At 42.0% G+C, this 21,217-nt stretch overlaps 1 protein-coding gene across 3 annotated transcripts in view; it reads right to left on the bottom strand.

The window, feature by feature from the left end:
* The window catches only part of LAMP2 (lysosomal associated membrane protein 2), a 37,848-nt gene extending 19,022 nt beyond the window's left edge, over positions 1 to 18,826 (bottom strand). For 2 of the 3 annotated variants that reach the window (XM_060002143.1, XM_060002145.2), the window contains exons 1-6: positions 18,636 to 18,826; positions 7,771 to 7,889; positions 6,866 to 7,079; positions 2,197 to 2,355; positions 1,082 to 1,269; positions 161 to 283 (exon numbers count right to left, since the gene is read on the bottom strand). In XM_060002143.1, the coding sequence (XP_059858126.1) occupies positions 161 to 283; positions 1,082 to 1,269; positions 2,197 to 2,355; positions 6,866 to 7,079; positions 7,771 to 7,889; positions 18,636 to 18,699 (867 nt within the window). In that variant the 5' untranslated portion in view covers positions 18,700 to 18,826. The remainder of the gene's footprint in view (positions 1 to 160; positions 284 to 1,081; positions 1,270 to 2,196; positions 2,356 to 6,865; positions 7,080 to 7,770; positions 7,890 to 18,635) is intronic. The other variant, XM_060002144.1, reaches the window with a different exon arrangement.
* Between the last annotated feature and the right edge of the window lie 2,391 nt (positions 18,827 to 21,217).

Here is a 21,217-nt window from a genome sequence, read left to right as displayed (position 1 = left end):
AATTGAGTAGTGTTGAAATGGAAAATAGAGGTAATTATCCCTCTCAACAAATACACACACACACACACACACACACACACACACACACACACACACACACACACACCCTTTTTAGACTTTCAGATGTGCTCCCCTAAGTTTTGATAAACCTGTTACTCACCACAGCAAAGACAAAGTCCAGATACTTGATGCTGCTGCTGCTCAGCCTAAGTAGAGCAGTTTGAGGATGGCAGCTGCCAGTGAAGTTGGTTGTGTTGGGATTGATGTTAATAACCGAAGCAACCTTCAGGGGAAGAAGAGGGAGAGAGGTACAGATGAACCATAAAAATCTACAGCAAAACCTTATACTCTAATAAGACCAAGTTCGTGGAGAACAAAAAAATCCTTTTGTCTCCTAGATATGGATACTTAAGTGTTTGATACCTTACTTTCAAAGCTGGCCCAGGTCCTCAAGCTATGACTCAGAAGACTTAAAAAAAAAAAAAGGAAGACAACAGGAAAGCTTCCTCAAATAATGAGCCAAATGAAAACACATTTTTTAATGGAGCACAAGAGCCATCTGTCTAGCTTGTTTAAAATCCCAGGACTCTGAAAATGGGATTGGTTTGCTGGCACGCCCTCTGTAGCCCCAGTAGAGCACTGCAACCAGAAGTGCCATCGTACACCCCTACCTCTATCTGCCTATCTACCTATACCATTCAAGTCACCAAATAGCTGGAGAAACAGCTGCACTGTTCCACACCTAGTGTGGTTCAGGTAAAAGTGTGAAGGAGTTATATTTTAAACTAACTGAAATAAAGATCAACTGCTCGTATTCTGATCTACTGATGGCAAAAAAAATCTACACTCCGAAGAGTCCTTTAAACTACTAGGTTTCCTGCTGGCCAATACAACACCTTGACAGTGACATTAACTCTTCACGGTTATAATAACTCAAATTAATCAAAACTCTACAAGTCAACACAAATCTCTATTTAAAACTGCATCATTCTAATAACACTACTCTTGGGGTGAAGTCTGGACCGACTACATTTGAAAGGAGATACAGAAAGAATGTATCAATAAAAACAGGCAACTATACCTTATCATGAGTAATGTTCAGCTGCAGCCCCATGGTAGCCAGAAGACATGTCCCATTGCTATTTACAACTGAATAGGATCCAACCTCTGGCTTTTCCTTTGGAGAGGGTGTTGTAGTAGGAGATGGCACAGTGGTGGGAACGATGGGCAGCACTGTGGTTAAAGTTTTATCTTTATCACACAAAAACTCTGAAACAAAGGACAAAATAAATTTTTTAATTCATAAGGCCAGGGAAGAGCAAAATATTTCTCACAATAAAAGTCCAAAAGGGTTATATTTAGCGTAGAGAATATCTTAATAGTATTATTTTAAACTAAATGAGGCAGAGGTCCTCAAACTGCTGCTTCATATGCAGACAGTCTTAAGAGTTATGACATGGCAGACAGGCTCCAGACACATACAAATGCATTATCTACTCATGCGTGGCCACACACTCATCTTTTCATACCCTTAAGTCCCTTTGTTCCCCCAAAACTTCATCTGCCTCTGAGGTGAAAATCAGAGGTTTAAGTTTGAAAACAGTTTGCCTCTACCTAGGCCTGCCCTCTTCTTTTCCACATATAACCAGTATAAGGAAAGATACTGTTTTTAACTGAAAAAAGTTTAAAAATCATTGAAGAATTTAAATACAAATGAACCTTTTATTTCAACCTCTTCTTAGGAAGTGTTGGTAGTTTTCCAGAACTGGTGCACGAGAAATTATTGTATTGCCAATAAAGTCACATAAAAGTTACAAAATCAATTTATAAAAGTCAAGATTAGAACACAGAAATCCCATTTCTCAGCCTTCGTCTTGGATCTTCAAAAGCTGAAGAGCTGAGGATCAAATGCTATCTGAGGATTTGTTCAAACAAAGATTAGGTTTTATCCAGTGAAAACACTGCAGGTAGCACATTTTAAAAGACCATTCCACAACATGTACATCAGAAACTTAAAAGTGCAAGTTCCACAAGAATAAGAATTGCTGTTATTTATAAAAACTTTACAGTGCAGAGTAAGGTGTAAGTCTTAACATATAAATACTTTAAGATAACGACTTCAACTAAAGCTACCTGGTATACTCTAATCTTAAGTTAGGACCCAAGTATAGAAATATATATATTTTAAGTGCTCACCTTTTGTGCTCACTGTGCCATTTTGGACAAAAGCTTGTACATGAACATCCCAATAGTGCTGGACAACATCATTCTTTCCTAAGGTTAATAAACTATTGCATCTAAAGATGTCATTCAATGGAACTCTGAATGCCACATGGTCAGAAACAGTAAAAACTCCTGTAAAAGAAGATTAACAGTAGCTATTTCCAAGAAGGTAGGAGGAAAGTGATCATATAAATATACATTAGAATTTCATCTCTTCTGTCTGCCTGCCCCACCCCATTCCTGAAGTGACAAAAGACAAGGCCTGTTCAGGAACTGACAAATTCACTGTGGCTGAAACACAAGGAGTAAGAGGAAAGACGTGATGGGGATTAGGAAGGAAAGGTAAGTTGCAGGTGGTCACACTTTGAAGCATCTTCTATGATCTAAGGACAGGTTGGGCTTTATTTTGTTAGCAATAGCAGGTCAGCTTCAGTTTTTAAAGCTGGGAATAACAAATGTATCATTTATTTTAAGGAACATAGCAAAACTGCAGAGGTTAGGCAGAGCAGAAAACTTTTAAGGAAAGTCATTTAAGAGGGAAACTAGTTAGAAGGCCAATGAGCTGGTTAAGGGGAAAGGCGAGGAGGAGTTGCCTAAACCAAGATAGTGAGGGGCAGTAAGAAGAGAGTAAAGAGGCCAAATTGAAGACACAGAGCTAAGGTAGAATCAACAGGACTTAGTGATAAAACAAAGAAGAGAGATGGAATAATCAACGATTATTTTTGTGCTACTATCCCAAAGTAAGTTATAGTAACTAAAATGAGTTTTCGAAACCTTTTCCTGGATAGGATTTAAAGACTATTCCATTTCAGGAAAATTTCAGAATATGAAAGCAATAAGTTACCACCTTTCTGTGCAGAGTTATTATAATGCCTATATGGTGAAACTTCAAAAGACTATGATCACACTTATCCACCCAAATGGCTTAGCTTCTTTTGGAGAAGCAAGGAAGGAAGGTATTCAAGGCCCTTAATATAGGCTGCCTTCTGTGCCTCTCCGTCACATAGCAAGGCAGGACTTATGCGCCTTGGCACCCCCTAACGGCCAAAGGAAAAAAAATTTTAAACCAATGAACCAGAACATTTTTCTCCAAAACTGTTTCCCACTGTTAACATCAGTGAATAGATGTATGAACTAGCTGTATGTAGATAGGCCTCAAAAACAAAACGAGTGCAAAAACAAGCTGTAGACATACTGGAGTTACACTATAAATCTATGTCATTTTAGGGCTTCCTTGGTGGCGCAGCAGTTGAGAAACTGCCTGCCAATGCAGGGGACATGGGTTCGATCCCTGGTCCGGGAGGATCCCACATGCCGCAGGGCAACTAGGCCCGTGCGCCACAACTACTGAGCCTGCGCTCTTGAGCCTGCGAGCCACAACTACTGAAGCCCGCACGCCTAGAGCCCGAGCTCCACCACCGCAATGAGAAGCCTGTGCACTGCAATGAAGAGTAGCCCCCGCTCACCACAACTAGAGAAAGCTGCACGCAGCAACAAAGACCCAATGCACCCAAAAATAAATAATAAATAAATTTATTTAAAAAAAGAAAAAAACATCATCAACAGTCTATTTAAGGAAACCATTTAAAAATCTCAAATAGTCGCAAATATTACACAGAAGCTAGCAATAAAAATTGCATCTTTCCCTGTTTAAAATAAAAGGGATGAGGGAATTCCCTGATGGTCTAGTGGTTACGACTCCATGCTTTCACTGCTGAGGGCACAGGTTCAATCCCTGGTCAGGGAACTAAGATCCCACAAGCTGCACAGCGTGGCCAAAAAAAATAAAATTAAAATAAATAAATAAATAAAGGGGGGAGAGACTGGCATTAACCTTTCAGAGTCCACAGTTTTTCCATCAAATCTGTCAAATTAAACCCCATCTGCTTTTACTGCCACCCCCCTTGGTCTGGCTACTCATTACATCATCACTTGATTCCTATAACAGCCTCTTAAACTGGAATCTCTGCCTGTAGTCTCCTCACTTCCAATTAATCCTGCAGAACATTCTTTATAAACTACTGTCTCTGCTTTTGTTACATCATTCTCCTGCTTAAAAACCTAAAATGGTTCCCCAGTGCCTACCCCATCAAGCTATAAATGCCTTTCCTTGGCTTCCAAGGCCCCCTATAATTTAGACTCACTGCACCTAGCCAACTTGATTTTCCTTCTACTACACACACAGCCTCTACTTTAATCAGGCAGCTCTCCAATTACTGCTGTGCAGACTATGCTTCCCCCTGCTGGAAATATTCTGCTCAAAATTCTCCACTTATTCAAAATCTACCATTAGGCCGAGTTTCAGCTCAGGCCCTCCTTCTCTACACCAAGCTTTCTCACTCCTTCAATGCACGCTGACCTCTGCTCCTCATCAGGACCTCTTGTCCACAGGCATCCACTGATGGGCTCAGGGACTGTGTACCATATGCAGTTTACTCTGTACTCTGAGAGGGTCTAGAGCTTTCCTCACATTGTCAGAAAGATTTATGAACCCTCCATGCCCAAAACACAAACAATAACAAATTCACAAGGATCTCAATGCTTTCCAATTTATCCATGTAACTTGGGTAAACAACTTCACTTTGTCTCTCCAACTAGTTTTTAAGCTCGGTGAAAGTCAGGGGCAAATCCTAATACTAGTTCTGAAAGACAATATATGGCAGAAAGCTAAATACCAAGATACCCAATAATAAACTTTCCTTAGTTATCCTCTCAAGCGAAGATATCAGTAAAAAGAAAACTAGGATTTAATTTCCAAGTCTCAGTTAGTGATACCTCCCAAGTTTTACACGAGCTCATTCACTTCTGGATCTTTAAAGTATGATCTTTTGATATCCCATAAACCCAAATGAATCACTCATCCCCAAGTCCAGGAAACTAAAGCCCATCTACCTGTGCTTCTGGGGTCAGGATGAAATACTATCTGTGAGAAATGCTAAGCTACTACAAACACCGTGTTAATATCCCAATCTCAGTGGAGGGGGGAGAAAGGAGAGAATTATATCCCTAACAAGACTGAAATCTCTGGGGGCTTCCCTGGTGGCACAGTGGTTGAGAGTCCGCCTGCCGATGCAGGGGACACGGGTTCGTGCCCTGGTCCGGGAAGATCCCACATGCTGCGGAGCGGCTGGGCCCATGAGCCATGGCCGCTGAGCCTGTGCGTCCGCAACGGGAGAGGCCACAACAGTGAGAGGCCTGCGTAATGCAAAAAAAAAAAAAAAAAAAAGAAAGACTGAAATCTCCATTATCCATGCCTTCAAAATATTTTAACACACATTTCAGTTCTAGTAGTCACAACAACGGCCTAATTCCCAATGCCTTCCCAAGTTCATTTTGACCTAAAATTCTCTCAAAATAGCAGCAAATGTTGATTTCAGTCATCTTACATTTTTTAAAAACTTTTTTCCCTTACCTTTTTTACTTTTCAGCCAAAATCCTACCTAAATGGTAAAAAAGATTTGAAGATGAACTATTTCTGCTGGTCTCAGGTTACTAAACTTGTACACATTTAAAATAGTTGCAGCTCTATTTACAATAGCCCAGAGATGGAAACAACCTAAGTGCCCATCATCAGATGAATGGATAAAGAAGATGTGGCACATATATACAATGGAATATTACTCAGCCATAAAAAGAAACGAAATTGAGCTATTTTTAATGAGGTGGATAGACCTAGAGTCTGTCAAACAGAGTGAAGTAAGTCAGAAAGAGAAAGACAAATACCGTATGCTAACACATATATATGGAATTTAAGAAAAAAATGTCATGAAGAACCTAGGCGTAAGACAGGAATAAAGACACAGACCTACTGGAGAACGGACTTGAGGATATGGGGAGGGGGAAGGGTGAGCTGTGACAAAGCGAGAGAGAGGCATAGACATATATACACTACCAAACGTAAGGTAGATAGCTAGTGGGAAGCAGCCGCATAGCACAGGAAGATCAGCTCGGTGCTTTGTGACCACCTAGAGGGGTGGGATAGGGAGGGTGGGAGGGAGGGAGACGCCAGAGGGAAGAGATATGGGAACATATGTACATGTATAACCGATTCACTTTGTTATAAAGCAGAAACTAACACACCATTGTAAAGCAATTATACCCCAATAAAGATGTTAAAAAGAAAAAAATAAAAAATAAAATAAAATAAAATAGTTATTAGTAAAGGATTTTCTCATTCATTCAACATTTGTTGAATGCCCACTATTGAATGAAATAAATAATAGTAGTTAAGTGCATGGACTCTGTAAGCTCAACACACTTTGGTTCAAACACCAGCTCATGCACTTACTAGCTTGTGTGACCTTTGGGAAAGACATCTAATCTCATCAAGCCTCATTCCCTTTACCTGTAAAATTGAGATAACATCTACTTCCCAGGGTTGCTGTTAAAGATTAAGTGAGATGCTGCTGGCAACACACTTAGGATACTATTGATACATGGTACATAGTAAAGCACCAAGCAATGACAGCAAATATCCTTACTGTGTCCAACACTATGCCATGCAAGGGAATACAAAGACATGATGTTTCCATTACAAACAGGAGGACAGACTTGCATAAGGATGGCTTTTAAATTATTTACATTTCTTTTTATTATTAATCAAGAGCAAGAGAACACAACACAATCCAATTCTTAAGGTTACCTTTTTCTTTCGCATCAGGAAATGTTGTGTTATCATTCATGTTGTAGGAAAATGAGATACTGTCGATTGAATAAAAAGACTTCTCCTCTGTAAAATTCACAATCCAGGAAAAACCAGATCCAAACTGCACTGCGATTTTGGGACCATTCTGGTCATCCCCACAAGAGCTTCCACTGTACGTTGCAGGACCAAGGTCTGAAATGGTTACAGTTTTCTAAAAGAAAAAAAAATCTGGGAGTTAGGCCCAAACAGGCAGCAATGAGCACAAGCATTTCCAAGTGGGTTGCCACTGCAGTTGACTTCACACCCCCTGTGGCCAGCCTGGCCCGTCTGTGCTGACCAGTCTCATTCAGCTACACACCAGTCCCTCTGGACAAATCCATGCAAGTCTAAAAGGAAAAGGAAAACCGACCTGAACCTCTGTTATTAAGTTGATTTTTTTTAAAAAATCAGATTGTAAGCAGGCAGGACCTTAACCAAAAGAAATAAGAAGGCAAAAAGGATTGAGAGGATACCCCACCCCCCCAAAGGAGACTTTAATAGCAAGCTATTAAAAAAAGGACAAGCTTTGATGTTAGTACATGTTACAAACACGATAGAAGTAGTTAGACCATACAGAAACACCATACAGTCTTCAGATTATTTGCCCTTAACCAACTCCAAAAAACCTCTGAAGAACTGATGAATTAAAATATTCATTCCTAAATAAATAAATAAAATAAAAAATATTCATTCCAACACTAAATAGAATACCTTCAAGTGTACATGCTAAAATAGCTCCACAGAATTTACACGTTAAGTCAGTTAACATATGAAATCTTATTTGTATAAATGAATACAAAGGCTAAAAAAAGAGTAGAAGTAAATTCCTACTATAAAACTCAAAGACAAATAAAAATACTTACATTATGTTTGTCTGTGGTCTCATAGCGTATTGTGAAATTCATCTGCCATTTTGCATAAAGGCAAGTGGCGTTTTCTGAATCTCTCAAATTAAGTTCCAATGCATAAGACGAGACAGCTCCTAGATTAAAAAGAGTAAGATTTTTAAATTGGACTACAAAAACATACATAAAATAAAAACAAGCTCTATCCAGCACTGAAGTTCAACCAGCTCCAAAATGAAACAAAGTATTTTTAATATATATGGTAACTTGGTGATTATCTTTTTATCGAAATCCTGTTGATAAAGTTAGCAATACCCCTTCCCCAAAAAGTTTACTCAACATAGGATGCTCAGGTAATGGCACAGACTGGTGACGTTTGCCTTTTACCTCCTAATAATCGTTTCCACACTCTGTGCTTTGCTAGTTTTGTTTTGGGCAATTATAGTTTACTTGTTAGGACTTTTGTTTTTTAAGGTAAATGAGGTGAAGGGGAAGCGTGGGAGGGGTGTTAAACTCCTGCTTTTCTCAAATCAGCTGGTGGAACTTTCTCTACATAAATAATGATAGATCTGATTTCTGTGGTCTTGCTGCTTTAAATCCTGTCACAAGCTATGTGACCTATGACACTTAGAAGTCTTGGCAAACTATTTTATTCCAACGTGAAAAAATGATGATGTGGGCCAGGGCTAAGCGTGTGTACCATATGACCAAAGGAACAGTACTGCAAAGGTTGTTAGATCCATAAGCAAAAGGTTAATTTTTATAAATGCAGCGTTCATCATTTTTGTTTCATAATAAAATCCAATTGATTAGAAAGCCTAATTAATCTTTTGACATGGGACTTCCCTGGTGGCGCAGTGGTTCAGAAATCCACCTGCCAATGCAGGGGACATGGGTTTGAGCCCTGGTCCAGGAAGATCCCACATGCCACGGAGCAACTATGCCTGTGCGCCACAACTACTGAGCCTGCGCTCTAGAGCCGGCAAACCACAACTACTGAGCCCGTGCTCCGCAACAGGAGAAGCCACCGCAATAAGAAGCCCATGCACCACAAGGAAGAGTAGCCCCGCCCCCTCTCGCCGCAACTAGAGAAAGCCCGCGCGCAGCAATGAAGACTCAACACAGCCAAAACTAATAAGTAAATAAATTAATTGATTAATTAAAAAAAAATCTTTTGACACGGACTTAAAGTCCCTTCCTACATTCTCAACCTGCTACCTCTCTTTTAGCAGAGAAACCTTTCAGGGACAAAAGAGCCTTGGGACTTTTCAGCTAACTTGACTCTGATCTTCTACACTAGGTTAAACATGGGGACATTACCTATTGCACTGAAGAGCCCAAGGACTCAAAATACGATACGCCAGCACACTTACCAGCAGCAGAAATGATGGGCCATCATCTAAGGATTTTCTTCACTGTCTCACACATATACCCAAGGGGTGAGCTGTTTCCTGTTAAGATAGCTGCATAGCCTTGAATGATACCTGAGCACACCAGCGTCACCTACAAGTGGGGACATGCTATAGACTACAGAGAATAAAGTCCTAAGAGGAATACCAAGAAGGCATGCCTCAGCAACAGCTTTCAAGCTGTACACAAAGCTCCCGTCATGCTCTGCATGCTCTGGAGACCGGGCTGCCTCACCAAGCCTGAATCTGATATGCTAAAGCTTGTGGTTGCTGACAATGCCTAAATGTATTGGCTAAGGCCCCAATAAGACCTTGTGAGGCCCAAGTAGGTTTTACAGGCTTTCTTTTCTCAGAACAATCTGGAATGGAGCTGGCATCACTGATCCAAGGCTACCCTGCAGTGGTGTTGAGAACTGCAGCTTAGAATTCTTCTAATCACCTGGAGGCCTGCTTTCCATACACAATCTCTCTTGGTCTTGTTTAAAGTCCCTCGTTTTAACATATTCTCCTTGTGAATATTCAAAGCATTCAAAACTATCAGAAACAACCAAGAAAAGCCTGGCACGTATTAATCATTTTCTTTCCAAAGATATTAGAGTAACAAACAAAACAGTGTAAAACAATGATTAGTATCAACGTGTGCTGGGGTGGAGAACTCCACGCTATGGAGCAGAAGGCACAGGTTGTGGTTCACATTTGCCACTACATTAATATCAAAACAGCCTATCTGCCAACCCATAAATGAGAACTGAGAAATGCTCTGAGGGTCCAAAACATTCTGTTCTCATGCCTTCATAGTCCTTGTCGCTGTGAGAGCTATGCCTTCACAGGGCTTCCTTGGCATCCCAGTCTACATCTCCAGCTGCGCAGGAGCCACTTTTACTCAATGCCTATCACCTCAAACTCAACAATTCCACAATGAAAATCTACTCTTCGACTTCCTCCAATTGGAGCCCGCCTTCTCAGCCTCACTGGCTTGAAAGGAAAGGCAGGACCTTGTCCCGACACTCAGGCTCAAAAGGTTTTGGGAATTAGCTTCTACTTCATTCTCTTTGTTAAGTCCTATTGATTTTTTTCCCTTCAAATCCCCTCTGAAATCCAATCCCTTGCCTTTTATTTCTTTTTTTTTTTTTTTTTTGCGGTACGCGGGCCTCTCACTGCTGTGGTCTCTCCTGTCGCGGAGCACAGGCCCCGGACGCGCAGGCTCAGCGGCCATGGCTCATGGGCCCAGCCGCTCCGCGGCATGTGGGATCTTCCCAGACCAGGGCACGAACCCGTGTCCCCTGCATCGGCAGGCGGACTCTCAACCACTGCGCCACCAGGGAAGGCCCCTTGCCTTTTATTTCTATTCCAACTCCACCACCACACCCCTAACTTACTATAGATACCTCCTAGCTACCCCTAGAACTGCTGTCAGATTAATGGTCCTTAAATACCTCTTCCTGGGGCTTCCCTGGTGGCGCAGTGGTTAAGAATCCGCCTGCCAATGCAGGGGACAGGGGTTCGAGCCCTAGTCCGGGAAGATCCCACATGCCACGAAGCAACTAAGCCCATGCGCCACAACTACTGAGCCTGTGCTCTAGAGCCCACGAGCCACAACTACTGAGATCTGCGTGCCTGGAGCCTGTGCTCCACAACAAGAGAGGCCACTGCAATGAGAAGCCTGAGCATCGCAACGAACCACAACTAGAGAAAGCCTGCGCATAGCAACGAAGACCCAACATAGCCAAAAATAAATAAAATAAAAACTTTTTTTTAAATTAAATACCTCTTCTCTCAGGATACTTTCTTGATCAAAACCTTTTACTGGCTCCAAAATTCCCACATTAAATTTAAATTCCTCTGCCTGACTTTCAAAGTAATCTTTAATCTTGTCCCAACCTATTCGTTCAACTTCTCTCAAGCCATGTTCCCAGAACACACCCTTTAATTTGCCTGAACTTGTTCCACTGGTCCCATTCGCCATGCTCTAGTCAACCTCCCAGGCTTCTACTGCTCCTAACATTTGAAATCTACTTGTTCACCTCAGGAGGGATTTCACTCTTTCTCGCGGTCCCAAAATCTGAAACACCTGCCACCCTGCCTTTTTGTTACAATTTCTGGCAAATATCCCCACCCACTACAACAGCTGAAAATGTTAGATACTTGCTTTCCCAGCCTCCCTTGTGGTAAGGATGGCACTTACTTATACTAGGCTCCACCCAGCAAAGGCATCCACCCCAGATTCTGAATAAGAGGGCGGTGAAATGCAGCCAAGAAGGGAACTATCACACTCAGATGGAAGTAGCTACAGCAGGATCAGGGTCCCAGGCAACAAGGCCAGAACAGCTAATGGCAGTGGCCAGCAGTGCAAGCTGCAGGTTAATGCTTGGTGATGGCAGTGCAGTTCAGTGGCATGTGTTAGGGTACTGAACTAGGCTTTGGGGTATATAGTCAAGAGCTCCAGTAATTCTGAGTTACCTAATGAACATTTTTTTATAAAGTAAAAATTTACTGATGTGTTACATACAGAAAAGTACACAGCATACATTCGGAAGGGATTTAAAGTGCACAAAGTATACAGCTCAAAGAATTTTCACAAACTGAACCCGCCTGTGTCAGGAAACATTGTGTCAGGAACATTCCAAGTACTCCTCAAAGTCCCCCGGTTCCCCCTTCCAGTTACGATTTCCCTCCCAAGGGCAGCTGCCATCCTGTCTTCTAACAGTATAGTTTACTTTTGCCTGTTTTTCAACTTGGTGTAAATGAAATCATTCACTATGCTCTCTTTTGTATCTGGCTTCTTTCACTCAATATTATGTCTGTGAGATTCACCCATGCTGTTGTGTGTAACTGCAGTTTGTCATTTCTCTCTGTGTATAGCCTTCTTTCACTACTTGTCTATGCTACTGCTGATGGGCATTTGGATAGTTTCCAGTTTGGTTCTATTACAAATGGACACATCGGTGAACACAGGTGAACACAGGTGTATGTGTGTCTATTGGGTATGTGTCTAGGAATGAAATTGCAGGGTCAGAGGGTTTGCACATGTCCCAATATCTTTTTAATAAATTCCTTTTCTGCTTAAAAAAAAACAGTGAGATTTTATTTGTTTCTTACAATTAAGAACCCAAACTGATATGCTGTCCACTTTTCAGCAGCCATTTTCTCCATAAAGATTTCCTTGACTACAAAAGCCCTCAAGGAGCAGTCATAGTGCATAGCCCCACACCTGAGTGTATTTTACACTATCATGAATTATTCATTTATTTTATGCCTGTAAATCCTGTCTCCCCTACAGTCATAAGCTCCAAAACAACAGTTTTCAACTGTTACTTCGCAACAAACTGATGTGCCATGGTAAGTTATAGTATACAGCAAGTAATTTGTTAACTAATAAAAAAGTAACAAAGTCCATGAATGAATGATATACATGGATAGATTCAAGATTCCCTTTTCATAAGGTCTCTGCCACTCATTTGAATTTCAATATGCTCCCTTAAACAGATGATCTTATCTATGCCACAGCCCCCAGGCGTGTGTCTTTTATATGAATGTCATCCATCACAAGTGTCATGGTGGGGGAGACCATGTTTATTACTTCCCTCTATCTCCTATCATTCCTAGCAGTGCAGAATACGTATTAGATTCTCAATAAATACTGATTGATTAGATCAAGGTGAAAATACCATGCAATAACGACCCAGAACACAGCTTAATCTAATTACAGGAAGAGCCTTTAGCTCTTCCAAATCATGAACCCAACCTATCAGGCTTCTGGGTACTCCCTCAACCCCCATGTCCATTTTTCGCAATAAATTTTGACATGGATTTCAAGCTAGGAATAATCCTTTTCCCAGAAGTTAAGTTTATAGTTGAAACATTTACACTTTGGTAAAAAAATCTTCAGCAAGCCATTTCCATCCTTATTGAAGTGTTTGAGTTTCGAATAGCCAAACCATTTTTGTCTAAAAGGCTTTGACATTAAAAAACCACAGCTGAATATATCCTAGAGTGTGTAATTATAGAGCTGACAGTTTATTCTCCAAAGAGAAGAAAAAGGCAAAATCAACTTTCTCAAATTCAAATATCCTCTTAATCTTGTTTCCAAAGAGATCATTTATAGGTTCTTTTAGAACTCAGAACAAACTCTGTTCTCCAAGCATGGCACACTGCAAAAAGTGGCTAGGTTTTTATAAGTCTATTTGACCCAAAGTGTAGTTGAAAAACATACATTTGTAAATAATATGGGGGTGGGGTGGGAACATAACACTAGTGGTAAAACAAAACCAATAAAAAACAATGATCTAAGAGGCAATATAATGGGACGATTAGGAGTCCCATCACTGGCATTGAAGAGCTAGAATTCAAATCAGGCAGTCCAATTTACTAGCTGTGAGACTCTGGGCAAGTTAACCTTGCTAAGAATTGTAGTGTGTACTTCACTTCTCCAATACATTCTTTGAAAGCATGAAAGCCCTTCAGAGCTAAGAGAACTTTGCCAAGCAAGTTAGAGATTCCAGCTTAAAAGTTTCCCTTCTAGGGGCTTCCCTGGTGGCGCAGTGGTTGAGAGTCCGCCTGCCGATGCAGGGGACACGGGTTCGTGCCCCGGTCCGGGAGGATCCCACATGCCGCGGAGCAGCTGGGCCCGTGAGCCATGGACGCTGGGCCTGGGCGTCCGGAGCCTGTGCTCCACGATGGGAGATGCCACAGCAGGGAGAGGCCCGCGTACCGCAAAAAAAAAAAAGTTTCCCTTCTAGTAAACACAGCACCTAAAGGGATCCTTCCCTAATTTTAGGTATGTCTACTTTCATCATACTTAGTTATGGACTCTTGTCCTCAAACTCATCAATTCAGAATGAGGTTGAGCCAAGGGTCTTAAAAACAAAACAAGCCAAAAAAAAAAAAAAATCAGGACATAGGCAACAATATCTATTTACTCTTTCTTTTCAACTCATAGGTCTGTTAAGTCAAATTGACTGTTCCTCAATTCCTAATATAAGTACGATTACCGTTTCGGTTTCTGATACTCTGGATTTCTGGTAAATCTCTTAAAAACTAAAAGTAATAATAGATTTTAAGCTATGAAATAATTTTTTTAAGGTCAGAGAGTGGGTAAGGAAATAAGACTCAACACCATTCAACTAATGGAAAGGGCTTATTGCTGAGTGCTGTTTGGCAGACCTCCAGAATTCTTTTGCAATGCACAGCAGGATACCAACAAGTACTTATAAAGTACACTTTTGGATCTGATGGGATCTCTGATCATTTTAATCTGAAATTATGATTGGAATGCTTTTGTCACTACAGGAGGAAGAGCAGTCTTCCTGCACCATGGAGCACTGAAGTCAGATGTGAATATCTATAAATCCTATCAGATGTGATAACCAACGACTAATGGATGAATAATAAGCCTGTCCTTTCAAGTATCTTTATTAAAGCTAGAATAATTTCAGCAGAAACTTGAAATCAAAGTTGTCAGTGGTAAGGCTACAGAAAAATCTCAGTGCTTACTTTCTTGCTTTTTGATCACCTCCAAAAGATAGAGATTGGTTCTTTGTGGAAACCTTATTCTCCTTTTCACCTAGGACTTCCTAGCTCCCCAGGTGAACCTCCACTACTATGTAGGTGTATGTGAAGGGGTACAGGTAAGATACTAGCATTATTGTATGGGATTATAGTTTAATAAGTTGCTATCTGTACTGCTTAGCACTGATCTTGAAGTTCTCCAACGGAAAACACACACAAAATATCTTGCAAGACCTAATTTAAGGTTCACAGAAGAAAAAGGAGACTGAGTTGGTCTAGTTCACCGTCATATCCCCAGTGCCCACCAATGAAGACCCTCAACAAAAATTTACTGAGAGGTAACCATGTGCCACCTGGCCCTGTGCTAGGGAGGCAATGGGAAGTAACAGTACAGAAGACAGTCTCCACTCTCAGAGACTAAGACCACAGGGGAGACTTGACTATTACTGGGGGAAAAAAAGTGGAAAATAGGCTAGCCTAATAACCTAAGAGTTTGGGAAAGACAAGATTTACTCCTATTCCTCCAAATAAGTCACCTGGCTGGCCTCCTTCCAACACTCAGGTCTCTGCTCAAATGTCAGCCAACAGTGAAGGCCTTCTGACCACAAAATGTCAAGGAGGGTCAACCCCACCACCCACTCCCTATCGTCTGCTCTTCTTCCTCATTACCTGCCTCATTTTCTTCACAGTGCTTATCACTGAAATTCTATTATTTACCTGTTGGGCTGTCTTCCCCCACTAAAATGTAAGCTCCGTGAGAGCAGGAACCTGATCTGTCTTCTCCACTGCTCTATCTATCCCTTTCACCTAGTGGCTGGTACACAAAAGTCATTCCTTAAACAACTGTGGAAAGGAGGGACTCCTACCAGTGAAGTACACACTCAGGACACTTATATCAGGTTTTTTTCCCACCCAGAAAAGCCTCAACCCTATAAAAACCAGACGTCAGACTAGTTACAGCAATCAATAACCACAGAAATCTGAAATCTATGTCACAAAGGGAACATAAGCAGTGATGCTACGAAAAGTTTTTCATCCACTACTCTCTTTGTAATGCCTCTATACAGCTTTTCTTCTTAAAGGTCTCTAGTCAGTTATAATTCATTCAAATAAATACCAGCATAACAATCTCTGTGAAAAAGACAAATACATAAGCTCTGAGAATTCTTTTCTATATTTACTCTAGAGCAACTATTTTTAAAAGCTACCTGCTGCAGCTGGGATAGTGTTATAAAGTTACAAAGTGAAAACGGCCCAGCTGGAAGCGAATGAGACCATAAATTCAGAACAGATCCTCCTTCGTTGGTACCCTCTGCAGTAGTCAGGAACAGCATGAAATTCATAGCAGGTACTTTACAAATATTTCTTGACTTTTCAAAAAACTATTCTTGGTATCCATTTTGATATATAAAAGTAACATGCAAAACCCACCACGCAACTGAAGAATTGCTAAATTCTTAAGAAAAAAAAGAACACATGGAAGGAGTTTTGAGCTCCACATTGAACCAATAGCTGGGAGCACAAGCAGCTGTAGAGAAAAGGGAGTTTCCATTTCATCCCGGTACCTCTGAAAAATCTGACCTACCTACATTATTAACTTTTACTTCTCCAAACCCTGTTCTGAACTTGAAAGTGGAGGGAATCAATCTTGGAAATCTTCCAAGAGAATGAATCTAGTTAGTCCCAATCAATAAATGGCAAACTATCAGATGAGCTGATGGGTTCTTTTATGTGCTTCTTTTTGCCTGTTTATTTTCTGCAATGAGCAAGCACTGCTTTTGTAAAAACAAAACAAAAAAAAGCTTTCATTAAAAAAAAATTTAATGACATGAAAGCCAACAAGACAATGATTATTTTTTTTCACTTTCTCTAAACAATAACAGTGTTGTTTGTGCAGATCCAATTGGCAGTGAACTACTGATTACCAGATGCCTTGGTCAGATGTGTTCTAGTCAGTGATAAGGTGCTTTTCGTTGTAAACAATCCTCTCTTAGGGTCGCTTGGCCCTCACTGAGTACTTCACAGGGGAGTTAAGGCTTCGAACTGTGTTTGAGCAAAGCCTCTGTGGCCCATTTTCAAGAAGGGCTACAGAAGAGTTTCCTGCACTGTGTGCACAGCTGGACCCTCTTTTGGCATCAGGACCCCTTTACTCTATCTACTGAAGAACTCAAAGAGCTTTGGTTTATGTGAGTTACATCTATTGGTATTTGCTGTACTAGAAATTAAAACTAAGAAGTGAATAAAACACATCAGACCCATGAGAGTGGTGATGTCATCACACATTCATTCTATAGCCTCTGGAAAACTCCACTGTACTGATGAGAGGATGAAAGTGAAAAAGACAAATGTCTTAATATTATTCTAGAAATAGTTTTGATCTGACAGAACCCCCTCCCCCGGAAAGATCCTTGAGAATCACTAGATTAGATCATCAAGACCCCTTCCAACGCCATGGATCTGGAGCGAGATTTCTCATCTTTTGGCACTACTGACGTTTTGAGGTGGATAATACTTTGACGGGAGTGGGGGAGTGCTGTCCTGTGCATTGTGGGATGTTTAGAAGCACCCCTGGCCTCTTCCCACTAGATGCCAAAAGCAATCCCCAATTGTGACAACCAAAAATGTCTCCAGATATTGCCAAATGTCCCCTGGTTGAGAATCCACCATTCCAGGGTGTTGATTTTATTCTACTGAAATGTGAATTACAAAATGTGCACCTCTCACTGCCTTCTCAAGCCCCTAATATATCTACTTCCTCTCTACTCCCATCTGGATCTATTCCTTCTGATCTTTTATTAGGTCACAAACAGCAAGAGTCAGTGGTAGCAACAAGCACAGGATTTATCAGTTCAGGAAGAGATATTCTGGTCAAAGTTCACCTTTCAGGCATTAAAAGGCCTCAGGGACCCAATGCTTGGGGGTGGGGTGCATCATAGCACCATCAGCCAACATTCAGCCAGTCATTCTTAAGACCTGGTAACAACCCAATCCTTAGGAAATTACCTACCCTCCTCCTCCTCCGAAAACGAGGTAATAGGCCAGTTGTGTGAGAGGGAAGAAGAAATGTAGCTTCTGAAGGCAAAGAGGCAGTATACAAGACTCAGATATAGCATCCCTCTAAAACCTCAACATCTGGGGACATTTTTGTCAGGGTCTAGCTGGGAGGAAGTAACAAAACTGGTAAAAAAAAAAAAAAAAAAGGAAGAAGAAAAAAACCCCACGATGTCTTCAGCACCTCCACGTCAGATATCCACTCCCCACCAAAGTTCCTACTCATCCCTTTTAGTCTCCAGAGGTTGGGTCCAAGTTTTCTCCCCTGGAAACGGCCCCAGCCACCTTAGATCCCTTCCCCATCAAAACCCCAAGTACCAAACTCCAATCCATCATCATTCTTCACCTCTTTAATCACCCTTCCTCCACAGCGTCAAATTCCTACCCCCCACCACCCAAGCCTCTCACTGCCTCTCAGAATCTACTCGTATCTGTTCCCCCCACTTACCCCAAGCTTTTCTCCACGCAGGCAGTCTCTTCCCTCAGTTTTCTCTCCCGCCCCACAGTTTTCCACCATCTTCAAAACTCTTGCCTGATACTAGGACCAAGATTCTAAATGTCTATGACACCCAGAATCTGCACGTACCGCCCTCCTATGCTCATCACTCCTTAGTATCTCCCCCAAGTTACTCTTTCTAACCCGAGGTGCTCCACTCCTCTCTCTTCCCTACCTACTCCCTCGGCGTCCACCCCCCCCCCCTTACTTGCCCCGTTATGGGCCCTTCTCCCCTGCCATCCCTCGGTCGGGCCTTCTCTAGGTCATCGCTCGTCACCTCGGGCCAAGCGCCGAGGCCCAGTGTCAGTCGTTCAGCTTCTCAACCCCCTCTCCCCGGACCAGTCTTTCAGGTTGTGGCCTCTGAACTGGGCGCCCCGGGCCCAGGCTCAGGGACTAAGCAGGAGGGCCCGACAACTCACCCAGGACGAGGCAGAGCAGAAGGAGCCCGGATCCCGGAACCGGGGCGAGGCGGAAGCACACCATGATCCCGCAGGGCAGGCTGCTGCGGCGAGAAGTGCAGCGACAGCAGAGAAAAGCCTCGCGGAACCGGGTCAAGAGCGCCGCTGACCACCGACCACAACGCTGCAAAACCCAGGACTCGGCGCTTCAGCACCGGTCATAAGACCAGGGGCGGGACTCTTTCTTGCCTTCAGCCAGTCACCGCGCTTGAAGGCGGCCAGAGGGGTGGTGATGCATGGCCCGGTGGGCGGGGTGACCACGCCCTGGCTTTTTGGTTCACACTCATTCTTGCGCTCCTAGGAGATGGGTGCGGACGGCCGTTTCTAAGGCTAAAGAGAAACGAACTTTTTTGGGGGGGCAGGGGGGCTAGATGGCAGAGATTATTTCAGTTCCGACTCCTTGAGGAAGGAGAGAATACTTTTGCTGGAGTAAAAATGGTTGCTAGGCATCGCAACGGAATACCTACAAAAATAATACATGATTATTCTCCAAACACTGATGCCCATGCAGTTCATGTCATTAAAAGGACAAGGGAGCTAGAGGGTGATACAGAGTCACTGAACGCCAGAGTAGGGCTTGGCCTTGAAGTTCACCTAGTTACAACACCCTGTTTTTCAGATGGGGAAACTGAACTCAGAAAGAGGAAGAGTCTTATTTAAATATAGAAAGAAAGAAAATGAGAAAGAAAGAAATAAAATAGAAGGACAAAGGGAAAAAAACAAAGATCATCCATGTTCCTACTACACAGAAAGACACTGTTATCTATCTATCTGTCCATCCTTCAGGTTGTTTTTCCTCTGCCTATACACATGTAAATATTCTTTAATTAGAATTCATACTAAACATACTACTTGGTATAGTTGACAGTTGGACGGATGAAACCTGAAATATTCAACAAACGAAAGCATTCAAAAACTATAAAAATCTCAAGTTGGGATAAAGCACTGATTCTCAAATATTAGTTTCCAAAAGAATTATATGGGGATTTTTAATAACATATTAACTCCTCAACCTCATTCCCCAGAGATTCTGAAACAGTAGATCTTTGGCAGTCCTAGGAATCTGTTTTTATTTTTTTAACAGGAACCCCAAGTAATTCTGATTCCTATGGTCCCCAGACTACATTTTGAGCAACACTAAAATAGAGCTTCAAAATCACCTAGTCCAGGAGATCTTAATCTGGTTCCAATGGATGAACTTGGGGTCGGGGGGTGTCTGTGAATCCCCAAAAATTACATGCAAGGTTTCTGTATGTGTATTTTTCTGGGGAAGTTTATAACTTTTACTGGTTCTTAAGTGGGACCTGTGACTCCTCACCCTAACACCCGCCCCTGCTCAAATATTAATATCTAGCCCCCACTGTCTTTTGCTTTAATGTGATTAATTCCTGAAAGTGAGAACACTTAGCAATGAATGTGTTCTGTCATGGGTGAAACTGAGTCATGAGCAAGTGACTTCCTCTAAGAGGGACTGACATACACTACAGTATTAGGCACTGCCTTTAGCAAAACAAGGTCATTTGACTGCCCCACCATCAATAAGCCTAGGCAACAGCTATGTCCTGAAGAACCCACAACTGAGTTGAGCACTCAGAAGTTGCCCCCCCATTCTTAATGAAGCAACTCTCTCCCTTCTCCCTCAGCTGTAAACTGCCTAACTTTAATGTTCAGTGAAATTCTAAGTTCCAGAAGAAGAGACAAAAGAGGATGATGGAAAGAACATTGGATGGGCAGTCAGAAGAGTTGGGTATGAGATACCACTTACTGGCAGCATGACCTTGGGTGAGTCAATTCATCTCTTTGAGCTTCTATATCTTTATCCAAAAATAACATAGTGTGACTAGAGCTGTTTCTCAATCCTGGCTGCACATTGGGATCACTTGTAGGGCTTAAAAACTAGAGATGCCCCTTGGTCCCGCCCCTTGAGATTCTGATTCAGTTGATATGGAGTTGGGCCTGGGCATTATGTTTTTCTCAAAACTCCCCAAGGCAATATTAATGGGCCAGACATGATCTCTCTAAGGTAGCCCCAGCTTTACAATTCTAGGATTCTATGAGAGTAAAAAGAAAACAAAGTGTCCCAATGAGTCAAACATTCCATTTAACAAATTGTTGTCCTGAACTTCTTGCAGATGTCATCAAATGAAAGCATGGAACACAGAGAGATATCAGCGGCCTTACAAGCGAAATCCACCACCATCACCACCTTTTCCCCTGGCAAAAACAAATGCTCATTCCTTGACTGGGACAGCCTCCTTCAGGAGACAGAACAATGTTTTGGGGGTGGTGAGTAAAGGTTGGGTTATTTTGTCAGAAGAAACAAGCCAAAAATTCTCAAACCTTTGTTTGGTCTGAGTGTCCATACTTGCAGTTGTTTAATGTCCCCTCCTCCAACACTGTGAGAACTACTCCCTTTTTTGTGCACTGTCTCCCATCACCCCCACCCAGTTGAAAGAACTTGACCAGAGCTCTTCTGCAGGAGAGGCAGATCCGTATGTGGGACTAGGGTCCATGGTTTGAGGAACTTTGTGAGATCCCCTGGG

The sequence above is a fragment of the Delphinus delphis genome, chromosome X, assembly GCF_949987515.2.
Source record: "Delphinus delphis chromosome X, mDelDel1.2, whole genome shotgun sequence".
Taxonomy (NCBI): domain Eukaryota; kingdom Metazoa; phylum Chordata; class Mammalia; order Artiodactyla; family Delphinidae; genus Delphinus; species Delphinus delphis.
Note: the sequence above shows the minus strand (reverse complement) of the source record. Positions and strands in the feature narration are given on the sequence as shown.